Raw genomic sequence first — 12,417 nt, forward strand, 5'->3', positions numbered from 1 at the left:
CTATAAATTTGATTATTAATATGTCTCAGCACAAACGTATGCTCTATATCTGTGTGAGAATGGCCAGAGTAAGTTTGTATCTGTCTTGTGGGGTCTGCTAAAGAGGTAATTCCAGGTTGAAGAGGCTTCTGCCAATTAGGACAGGCCTCTCAGGGAGCCGCTCTATAGAGGAATCATGCAGGGCCTCTGTGTAATTAGCAGGCTGATGGCACTGATATGACCCCTGACCTCGCCCCGCTCAGGGAAGGACCCCAACAGCTGGTCCCCCACATCTTCTCTGGTGCTACTCACTTTTGGAAACTATGGCATTTACTGACAGAGGAGGAGTGAAAACCAAGACAGAAGGAGCAGATTTTTGTCATAGAGTGAACATTTTCAATTTGTTTCATTAAAAACATTGCTGTTTAGGTATGTAAAAAAAAAAAGTGGAGGAAAATTTACAAAACACTTATACAAATAATTAATTTGAGATTTTTTTTTTTGTTTACTTATGTTTAATGATGCTTAATTTCTTAAAGGATTAGTTCACTTCAGAATTCAATTTTCCTGATAATTTACTCACCCCCATGTCATTCAAGATGTTCATGTCTTTCTTTCTTCAGTCGAAAAGAAATTAAGGTTTTTGATGAAAACATTCCAGGATTATTCTCCTTATAGTGGACTTCAATGGACTCCAAACGGATGAAGGTCAAAATTACAGTTTCAGTGCAGCTTCAAAGAGCTCTACATGATCCCAGCCAGATGGAGTTTTTCGCCCTACCGCGGTACTTCCGCCTACGTCACGCGTGACCTTTCTAACGTGATTACGTAATGTGTGGCACATCGCAGAGCTGTGCAAGATAAGCATTTGTGGTTAAAAAGTAGGGCTGCACGATATGAAAAATAACATTGAACTTGAACGCGATTATCGCTTAAACGCTCTAAATCTCTAAATGCTAATCCATCTGAAAGCACTGCGAATTTGAGTCGCTTATAATGTATATTTGAAAAAGCAACACGCGTCAAACATCTTTTCAGACACGAGAAGCATTTATTAACATCTTGTCCAATAAAAGACCACATTTAATAACATGTTTTTACTCCAAACTCACTTCATAACGACAGTTGAGCGTCCTTCTGTGAGATGATGTGGCTTCTTACACAGAATAAGGCAGTCGTGTGTTTATTAGTCATGTTTAATTAATCAAAGCGTTTCAATCTTCTGTTTATTCAGCTACAGCGATATGATGCATGTTATCTTCTTCTGCTGCAGGGCATATTTTGATTTTCTGCGCAAGAGCGCCCTCTGGCTTTCAGATGGAGAAGCATTTACAACTGATCACAGAGCCGTACAGCTCTGACAAGCCACGCATTAAATAATCACAGCCTTTGCCATATCGCGTGCAATTTTATCGTGATAAATCGTGCAGCCCTATTAAAAAGTATATACATTTTTATTTTATTTTTTAGAAAATAGATCATTTCTCTAGATAAGACCCTTATTCCTCAGCTGGGATCATGTAGAGCGCTTTGAAGCTGCACTGAAACTGCAATTTGGACCTTCAACCCGTTGATCCCTGTTGAAGTCCACTATATGGAGAAAAATCCTGGAATGTTTTCCTCAAAAAACTCGAAAAAATGACAGACTGAAGAAAGAAAGACAAAAACATCTTGGATGACATGGGAGTGAGTAAATTATCAGGAAATTTTAATTCTGAAATGAACTAATCCTTTAATGTTTTTTAATGTTGCTATTTATTTGAATGTTCATTATTTAATTTTTTTAATTTGTAATCTGTTTTTCCTTCATTGTATTTTCGTTGCTTTTAAAAATGTCAAATCTGAAAAATTAAAAACATATTTTTTATTTTCATTTTTTTGCTTACATATGTTTAATGTCACCAAATTTCTATTTGATGTTATTTAATGTTATTTATTTTAATGTTCATTATTTCATTTTAATTTTGTATCTGATTTGTCATTTTCCTTTCTTGTAATTTTGTTGCATTTACAAATCTGAATTAAAATTAGATTCATTTCATTGTTTCTTCTTTTAATTTTTTGTTTACTTCTGTTTAATGCTGCAATTTTATTTAGTAATATTATTTAATGATGCTATTTATTTTAATGTTGATTTAATTAGTTACTTTATAATCGATCATATGGAATACCGTGGATGGATGGATGGATAGATAGATAGATAGATAGATAGATAGATAGACAGACAGACAGACAGATAGACAGACTCCTGAAAGTCCAAGAAAACTTAATGTGTGATGAGGGGACTCACAAAAATAATAAATGAAATATACAATCACCAGACACTAGATGGCACTATAATCACACTTTTCCCAATGTAACTCCTTCATGTAAACTTGCATTCAGCTGAATGGGGGTTTTTTCTACTAAGGAAAAAAAAACTCTTTCAAACAAATGCTAAACAAATTATATATAGTATATATTATCATTTATATAATAATAGAGATTATTCCCCACATGTGAGAAATGACCCTTATATTATTAAATAAATATGGAATTTTATCTATGGAATATCGCTTTGTAGTTTTATTGTGTGCATTGTTTTTCCCTCATGCCTTATATAATATAAACACACACGTGAGCATCATCGTAGACGTACCCGCTATGCTTCATGTTGGGGGGCTTGTCCATGCGGACCACCAGTTTGATTTTCAGATCCACATCTTGGCTGTTCTTAGGCACTACCATCTTGTGAAACTCTGCCGTTTTGGGCCCGTTTGTGGTGGGGTGAAGAACCACCTAGACAGAACGACAGACAGTAAGAGAGAGAGAGAGAAAACGAGAAACAAATTATTAGGACTGATACACCTGGATGGGCAGCTGGAGAAATAGGTGTGAAGGGGAGACGAGAGAAAAAGAGGGTTACTATCGGAGAGAGACGGCAGGAGAAAATGGATGGAGGAGGTGCAGTCTGTTTGGTGCGAGTCTCTAATGGGGAGTCTCCATCTGTTACTGTGGGAGCGTGAGCCCTAATGACTAGAGATTTCCTCGCCTGTAGCTCACTTTCCCCTCGCACACATACGGACACATGTGCACGGTTCACACACTGTGTGCCGAACATCTGTTCCCGCAACATCAGCTAATAATTGAGCACATTGTGGAGATCAAACGCAAAGGCAGCTTGCTGTAAACCTCAGCGGTGAACGGACAGACAGACACTTGTCTCACCCTGCCCAGCTCTTTGTCCTCCAGAGCCAGGACTCCAGTGCTTTCGGTGAAGAGTTTGACTTTGACCGCGGGCAGGGGGTGTGTGGTGGTGAAATCTCCTTGTGTGCCCCACCTGTAGAAGAAGAAAACAAATCAGCCGTCACAATAGGAGACTTAATTTGCTTTCACCACTTCTCCAGACCCACGATGGAGTACCTGCTGAATATTCCTGTCTGTGTTTGATTAAATTAGTATGTGGGATGATAAAGTATCTATTCATTTTTGTAAGGCAGTGCTTTTGTTATGCATGTTTTTTCAGTGTTAAACAACAATGACTCTAATAAAAAGATTTTCGTTCATCTTCAAAACACAAATGAAGATCTTTTTGATGAAATCTTTTTTGAGCTTTCTGTCCCTCCATTGACAGCTACTACCACTTTGACACTTAGTTAAACTTACACTTACTTTTGTTTATACTTAAACAAAAGTTTATAAAGAGATCGTAAAACTAATCCATATGAATTGAGTGGTTTAGTCCAAATTTTCTGAACAGACTCAATCGCTTTATATGATGAACAGATTTAATTCAGGCTTTTATACACATAGAAACATTCATCAACTCATAAATCAGTTGTCGTAAATGGAAGCTTAAACATGTTTGATTGAAGTGTGTGAGGACCAATGAGGTTCATCATGAGGGTGAGTAATTAATGACAGAATTTTCATTTTGGGGTGAACTAACCCTTTAATCTAATTTTAAGAAAGGAATATATTGGGGGTGGGCTGAGGTTTGAAGCCTCACTCTTATAGCAAGACTTAAAATAAGAGACTCGACTCCAAAAGTTACACTTTAAAGGTGCTAAAGAGGATCTTTTCGTCGACTGAGAAACCAAAGACTGTTAGTGAGTTTTTTAAATGAGCGCATGCGTAAGAACAACCCCCCTCCGTCACAACTCATTTCGAGGGAACGCCTCCCAAAACTCGTGCACGAGTATTGGAACACGAGTGTTTACCACCGGCATTCGCTGTGTCGTGTTAGTGGATTCATTATGTCGGACTCACCGCAGGTAACTCATAATCTGCAGTTGTTACTCCTGTCTCCTGACAAAAACATTGCATGCGGCGCCTGTAGAGTGTGGAAAGTTACTGGAGCGCGCAGCCGCACACGAATGTCACGGCAGTGATTGACAAGCCAGAGGGCCAATCGTTTACGCGATGATCGCGTAAACGATTGGCTGATGTTTTTAAGGCCCTACCTCGTGCACAGATGATGTATATTAATATTATTCCTTTCAGTGCACCTAATAGTCTTTTATCAGTTAGTAAAGACAGTTTCAAGTAATATTGCAAAAATGCATAAAACAAAACATCCTCTTTAGCACCTTTAAAACATGACTCTAAATGTAAGGCTTGACTTAAAAAAAGACTCCAAAAGCAAAACTTAGAAACAAATTTTGACTCCAAAAACAAGAATTAGCTCCAAATGAAAGACTTAAAACACAACTTGACAACAAAAACAAAACTTTAAAACATGGCTTGACTTCAAAGACAAAAAATAAAAACAAATTTTGACTCCAAAGCAAAACTAAAAACATGGCTTGACTTAAAAAGCAGAATTAAACAAATTTCATCTTTGAAAGCAAGACAAAAAAAATAAAAAATTGACTTCAAAAGTAAGGCTTAAAGGAACACTCCACTTTTTTTGAAAATAGGCTCATTTTCCAACTCCCCTAGAGTTAAACAGTTGAGTTTTACCATTTTCGAATCCATTCAGCCGATCTCCGGGTCTGGTGGTACCACTTTTAGCATAGCTTAGCATAGTTCATTGAATCTGATTAGACCGTTAGCATCTCGCTCAAAAATGACCAAAGAGTTTCAATATTTTTCCTATTTAAAACTTGACTCTTCTGTAGTTACATTGGGCCCTATCTTGCACCCAGCGCAATTGACTTTGTACACCGACGCATGTGTCATTCCTATTTTGCACCCGCGCAAAGCGCGCTTTTCCCTCCACAGAAGCACGTCGCTAAACTAGTGAATGAGATTGCGCTCCCTGGGCGGTTCAGCGCAAAAAAGGAGGTGTGTTCAGGCGCATTGCCCGCGCATTGCTATTTTAAGGAGCTGAAAATAGACTGCGCCATAGACCAACTCAAACCTGGTCTAAAGTCAATGGTATGGCGCAATATTTTTTTGTTAGAGCGCGTTGGTAGAAACTGCGCCTCTGGGCGCGTCCACAGTGCGCGTTGACTTTGCTTATTACACACAGGGATGCGCATCACACAAACATGCCAAATATTAAAAACAAAAGGATTACAGTGTAAAAGAATATTATTTTGTACATAAATATAAAAATGTAATGATGAATAGTCATTGCGTATATTAGAATTAGGCTACCTATTTTCAATTCAGCCTATTACTACTTATAATGATGAACGAAATTGGCTAATTAATTGAACAATCGTGCCAATACACACACATATATATTAACTGACTCATCGCGTGTACGCCATGTAAATAGCAATCCGCCATGGCGCGAGCGCATCTCGCTCTTAAAGGGAATGGGAGATGACACTCTGATTGGTTTATTTCACGTTACGCCCAAACCACACCTATGAATAATGAAGCTACTTCAGACCAACCCATTTTAGATTTGCGCCGGGCGCAAGAGCCATTTATCCCGCCGGGAAAATAGCAACAGCGCCGAGACCCGCCCACAAAGTTACTTGCGCTTCGCGCTTTGACACTTGCGTTTCAGATCATTAAAATAGGGCCCGTTGTGTGCTAAGACCAACAGAAAATGAAAAGTTGCGATTTTCTAGGCCGATATGGCTAGGAACTATACTCTCATTCCGGCGTAATAATCAAGGAACTTTGCTGCCGTACCATGGGTGCAACAGGCGCAATGATATTACGCAGCGCCTCTCACAGTATAGTTCCTAGCCATATCGGCCTAGAAAATAGCAACTTTTCATTTTCCGTCGGTCTTAGTACACAGTGTAACTACAATTTTTAAATAGGAAAAATATTGAAACTCTTTGTTTATTTTTAAGCGAGATGCTAACAGTCTAATCAGATTCAATGAACTATGCTAAGCTATGCTAAAAGTGGTACCGCCAGACCCGGAGATCGGCTGAATGGATTAAAAAAAACGGTAAAACTCAACTGTTTAACTCTAGGGAAGTTGGAAAATAAACATATTTTCAAAAAAAGTGGAGTGTTCCTTTAAAGCTGCTGTAGGTAACTTTTGTAAAAAAATATTTTTTACATATTTGTTAAACCTGTCATTATGTCCTGACAGTAGAATATGAGACAGATAATCTGTGAAAAAATCAAGCTCCTCTGGCTCCTCCCAGTGGTCCTATTGCCATTTGCAGAAATACACCGCTCCCGGTAAGAAACAACCAATCAGAGCCAGGAGGAGTGTCTTAGCAGTGTCAATCAATCAAGCTCGCGTGCGCGCTGATCTCACCCCTCCCATGCACAGCGCCAGCGCATACAGGCTTCAAGATTACCGGTGTGCCGCAGCTTTGCTTATGGCGGAAAAACAATCCAAACTGCCAATTCCTCGAGTGGCACCTGCTCATAAAATAAAGATGGGTAAACGGAAAAAGACAGATGACGATGATAAAAAAGCCAAAAAGAAAGAATTAGATAGAGCCCGAAATAAAACGAGGGTAAATATCGGAGCGGCTTTTCCGAGGTGCAGGGAGCTACGTGTCCTGAAAGGATTAAAAACCGATGCAGAGTCAGCCACATTTCTGCTTGACAAGTAAGTATCCCTGCTTGATTTGTTTCATTTTTTAAAAACTACACAACTAAGATAATTTAAAAACGGGACTGACAAATTATGTATGGCATGGTTTCTTGTAGATTTCAGGGTGGTCCTTTGCATATAACATCGTTTTATTTCGCCATAAGCAAAGCTGCAGCACACCGGTAATCTTGAAGCCTGTATGCGCTGGCGCTGTGCATGGGAGGGGTGTGATCAGCGCGCACGCGAGCTTGATTGATTGACACTGCTAAGACACTCCTCCTGGCTCTGATTGGTTGTTTCTTACCGGGAGCGGTGTATTTCTGCAAATGGCAATAGGACCACTGGGAGGAGCCAGAGGAGCTTGATTTTTTTCACAGATTATCTGTCTCATATTCTACTGTCAGGACATAATGTCAGGTTAACAAATATGTAAAAAATATTTTTTTACAAAAGTTACCTACAGCAGCTTTAAGAACAAATTTGGCCCAAAATACACAACTTCAAAAAATCTATTTAAATACATTTTAAAATACATTTTAACTTCAAGAGACTTTAAAACATGACTTCAAAAACAAGCCTTAAAAACATAACTTGACTACAAAGCCAAGACATAAAAACACATTTTGACCCCAAAACAGACTTGACTCAAAAACCAGTACTAAAACCATGAGTTGACTTCAAACCCAAAGCATAAACAAACTATTTCGACTTCAAAAGCAAGACTTAAAACATGACTTGACTCCAAAAGTAATACTAAAAAACTAATTTTGACTTAAAAAACAACACTTGACTCCGAAACTAGACTTACAAACATGACATCAAAAGGCTTAAAAACTTTGATCCTCCAACAAGAGATCAGTGGATGGAAATTGTAAACGAAATATTTTGTATGGAGAGACTTACATTTTCTGTTAGATTTAACTCTGAGAAATGTATTAAGTATTGGCATAAATGGAGTGTGTACACAGACCATTGAGTATAGGTGAGAAATTACATGCCAAAGAGTGCATGGAAATTGTACTGTCTTGACTTTGTAATGCCTATGATGATCCCTTGTTCTTTGTTTCCAATAAAACAAAAGTTAAAAAAAAGGCTTAAAAACTAATTTTGACTCCAAAAACAACACTTGACTCTGAAACTAGACTTACAAACATGACATCAAAAGGCTTAAAAACTAATTTTGACTCCAAAAACAACACTTGACTCTGAAACTAGACTTACAAACATGACATCAAAAGGCTTAAAAACTAATTTTGACTCTAAAAAACAAGACTTTAAAACATGACGACTTCAAAAAGCAACCTAAAAACAACTCGACTCCAAAAGCATGACTAAAAAAAAAAAAAAAAAAAAAACCCACACATTTTGACTCTAAAGTCAAGACTTTAAAACATGGCTTGACTCTAAAAACATGACTTGACTCCAAAAGAAAGACTAAAAACATCAATCAACAACAACAAAACCAACACATTTTGACAAAAAAAAAAAAAAAGACTTTAAAACATGGCTCGACTCTAAAAACATGACTTGATTCCAAAAGAAAGACTCAAATATTGACTGTCAGAGAAGTTGGCAGAGCATGACAGAGTCGTCTTCAAGTATGGCATGCTGGAATATCAGCTTGGAGTGCGCGTCTATGTGTGAGTTTCTGATATAGGATCAGTATGAAAATGCAGACATATTGTATATCTGTAGCAGAGTAAACACACAACAACATAATCCAACTGACTCTCTCTCAAGTGGGCCAACAGTTGCTTGTAGCAAACTGACTGTAGGAGTCAGCTCCCACATCTAATTCAGTTCTTCTGCTTTCTAAAGCAATCAAGGCCCCAGACAGAGTTTTGAATGTCATATGGCAAGCCAAGCATGTTTTCCATATAGTATAAGAACTCGAACAAGGCCTGTAATGCAGAAAAACTGAACTATACTTGGTTGACCTTGAGCTTATAGCATATGAGATCTGAATATACTGATGAATTAAGTATACACTTCAACAGAACAAATGCTGGAACTAATGAATCTCTTAAATCAAATTAAGTATTAAACTTCAGCACACTCACACACTTTTCACAGCTAGTCTAGACTGTGTGTCTACAACAAACACTGAGTCATAGAGCTGAATCACTGTCTTTGGTGTCTGAGCTTCTGTGCGAATCTCGGCTGGGTGTCCATCGGCCTTATGATGTTACCAAGGATGTGCGTAATATCTGGAGAATGCTATCTGTTTGCCTTCCCATTCAACTCAATGGGTTTCAGTCAGAAAACATGGCCGTCAATGAAGAAAAATGCTCTTTGCAGCCATTGTTATGCTATTTACACTGTAAACAAAATTATTTTTTGAAGATATCTGAAGCCCATTATTAGTCTTTCTACTTCCAAATTTAAATTTACAGTAATTCAGTGTTTCTTTGTAATTAATTGGTTTCTAAACCAATTGTTTTCAGTGTACCAGCAGGTGCTAATGCTAACCAGCCAAACCTTAATCCCTTTATTTGTTACCGTTTACTTTCCTAAACTGAATTTTGACAAGCTTTTGCCAATAACGACAACAGACGAGATCATTTTTGTCTTCACTCTTATTGACACTATCCAGAGCCCAAAACCGCCTTGGGGAGCTCCATCAGTGGATGGATATTTTGGGAGGTCTGTTTGCGTTACTGGTCTAAAACTGACCTCTCACCACCTAGAGGCTGTCTGAACCCCCAAAACAAGAAAGGAGGACCATTTAATAAGTTGTCAACGGTTTCCAAGGCAACAAAACATCAGTTCTTCACATCTAATAAAAATCAGTACAATGATGCAATAAATAATTCACATTAAAAGGACTTTCTAAATTTAGTCCCATTGTGTGCAACATGCTCACATCGACAAAACCAGCCACTAATTGTGAATAATAATCATCTTTAAAACTCGAGAGATTTGCAGTGGAGATTTTTAATCAGTAAGTACTGCAAAAAAAAAAAAAGATTTAAAAAAGAAAAGCATTCAAAAGTATTAAAAAACCAAGTAAAAACACCTTAGAGAAAATGGGTTTCATTACACTTTCATTTGTAGGTTATGTGCAAAAAGGCAATAAAAGACCTAGAATAAACATCTAATTCCTTACAATAATGCTTTGCCACCTTCTCTGTAATCACATTTCCAGGAAATGACATCATTGGCCAGATTAAAATGTAATTCTAATTTAATTCTAACATAATACAATCTCATCTGTCAGACATATTCGATTGGAAGAACTTCCACTTGTAATACTTGTTACATTAAAGAAGTTATATCACAAAAAATAATAAATACAGTAATATATTTCCTCTTTGAGATATACTGATGAAGTTGACATTGTAAATTAGTTTAACATGATTAAAAAAAAAAAAAAAAAAAAAAAAAATTCAGTATATTTTTCATGACCCCTTTTAACAAAAATGGCCACATGCACGAATCTTGGAAACAGCAAGATCTGATTGCTCTGTGTGAATTAACGTCATACTGTCAGGTCAGTTGTGAGCCTTACAGCTAAAGCTTGGCCAAAATTGGGTCATGCAACTGGACAATGATCTGAAGATCACCCGCATATCTTCCAAAATCTGGCAGTAAGTTTTGGAAGATCATTTTTATTTCATATCTGCAAGATGTACTTTTCAGATAGGAAATGGTCTAAAAATGAATTCCCACACCTTACTGCCAGATAAATTCTTCAAGCAGTGGTACAAGAGGATGTGGTGCTGGTCTTTCAAGATTCACTCTCAATCGATCTGTCTGTAAAGCCTATAAATAAAACAGTCTTCATGTATTTTAGAACACTTCAGCTTGTGATTCTTATGTGGGGGTCATTTTTTAGGATTCTTTAGCTAACCTAAGTCTCTGATACCCCTTTTCCACCAAGGCAGTTTGAGTGCTGGTTCGGAGCCAGAGCCTAGTTTCAAATCAGTTCTTTGTCTTTCGACACACAAAGCACCAGCTCCGAACCAGAAAAAGTGGTTCATAAGTAGCACCAAAACATTGCTGGGCTAGAAGTAAGAACCGCTTGCGTCAGGGGCTGGGAGCGGGGTTACCATGACCAACAAGACACCTGTGACCGCCATTTTTGAAATAGCAGCTAATCGAGCTAATAGCAGCTTGATTGTAATCTCCGTCTATATACAAATTACGGCGAGCCGTGTTTGGATGCCGATGTAGGTTCGCAAAACCATGAGCATCAACAGTAGTGAAACATCCGCGATTGTTGATAGAAGGCTTGTTCGAGATGCATCGGAGCAGCGAGGACCGATTCGGCGGGTGCCGTGGATCCGCGGGAGCGTTTGTAGAGCATACGACTCCTTGTGCTTTTGGATCGTTCTCACGGAGCTTTGATGTCATGCGCCGATCGCTCTGCGAGAAGCCAATGTATCTGGAACAAGCCTGGTGTGTTTGTGTTTGGCGCTGCAGCGCTAGCTTTGCAGTGAAATATGAGATGTATACAGTGACGTAAGACCTGGCTCTGTACTGCTCTCTAGCCTGTGGAAAGGCAAACCGGTTCTTAGAAGGCTCGTCAGTTGAACCAACTCCGAACTGGCACTAGCACTAGCTCTGAACTAGCACCCAGTTTGTGCTGGTGGAAAGGGGGTATAAGATAATCCTGACACCTTGCACTTCTGGAGACTCCAGGTAGGTTTCAGTTCTGGAAAATGGTGGCACTGGAGTCTTTGGACCTTTGCAATTTCTAGTAGTGCATCCTTCTCATGGGCATTTGATAATTCTTGACTTTTCAGTCTGAGTTAAATCTCTTTTTTAGCTCATTTTGCCTGTAAAAGAAAACCTGCTTAATAATTATGCACACCTGAATTATATATCACTTATAAATGATTCAATACAATATTAATAGTAGTTAAGGTTGATGTGGTTTGGAATTTGTAAAATGTGCTTGGAAAAAATAGGATCAACTTGCCTAATAATTCTGCACACGAAATGGTGCTATATAGTACTAAAAGTGGTTCTTTGGCTCGTAATCATAGGGGAACCACTTTAAATGCTGTATAGCACCAAATCTTGGCGCTTCAGTGGTTTCTTCAGCGGTTCTTCAGCGGTTCTTTGGGATGACTGAGGTGCTATATAGCACCGCTACTGTATACAATACCTGTTAAGCCCCTGTATGGTTCTTTAGCGGTTCTTCAGTAGTTCTTTGGGGTGGTTAAGGTGATATATAGCACCACTGCCATACAAAGAACCTGTTAAGCCCCTTTAAAGGTTCTTTACGAGCTAAAGAACCACTCTTGGTGCTGTTTAGCACCATTTTTGTTGAAGAAATAAAATGCGATATGGCACCTCTCATGGGTTCTACTTAGCACCACAAAGGAGCTGTAGAGATATGGTGCTACATAGCACCAAAAGTGGTTCCCCTATGATTACGAGCCAAGAACCACTTTTAGTGCTATATAGCACTTTTTTTTTTTTGAGTGTATATTCTGTATATACAGGTGCTGGTCATATAATTAGAATATCGTGAAAATCTTCATTTTTTAATT

General features: G+C 38.3%; 1 protein-coding gene across 14 annotated transcripts in view; it reads right to left on the reverse strand.

Annotated features, from left to right (window-relative positions):
- The window catches only part of cadps2 (Ca++-dependent secretion activator 2), a 193,350-nt gene that overhangs the window by 86,963 nt on the left and 93,970 nt on the right, over positions 1 to 12,417 (reverse strand). For all 14 annotated transcript variants that reach the window (XM_048159624.1, XM_048159628.1, XM_048159625.1 and 11 more), the window contains 2 exons: positions 3,187 to 3,298; positions 2,618 to 2,757 (listed from right to left, as the gene is read on the reverse strand). In XM_048159624.1, the coding sequence (XP_048015581.1) occupies positions 2,618 to 2,757; positions 3,187 to 3,298 (252 nt within the window). The remainder of the gene's footprint in view (positions 1 to 2,617; positions 2,758 to 3,186; positions 3,299 to 12,417) is intronic.

The sequence above is a fragment of the Megalobrama amblycephala genome, linkage group LG15 (genome assembly GCF_018812025.1).
Source record: "Megalobrama amblycephala isolate DHTTF-2021 linkage group LG15, ASM1881202v1, whole genome shotgun sequence".
In the NCBI taxonomy this organism is placed as follows: Eukaryota; Metazoa; Chordata; class Actinopteri; order Cypriniformes; family Xenocyprididae; genus Megalobrama; species Megalobrama amblycephala.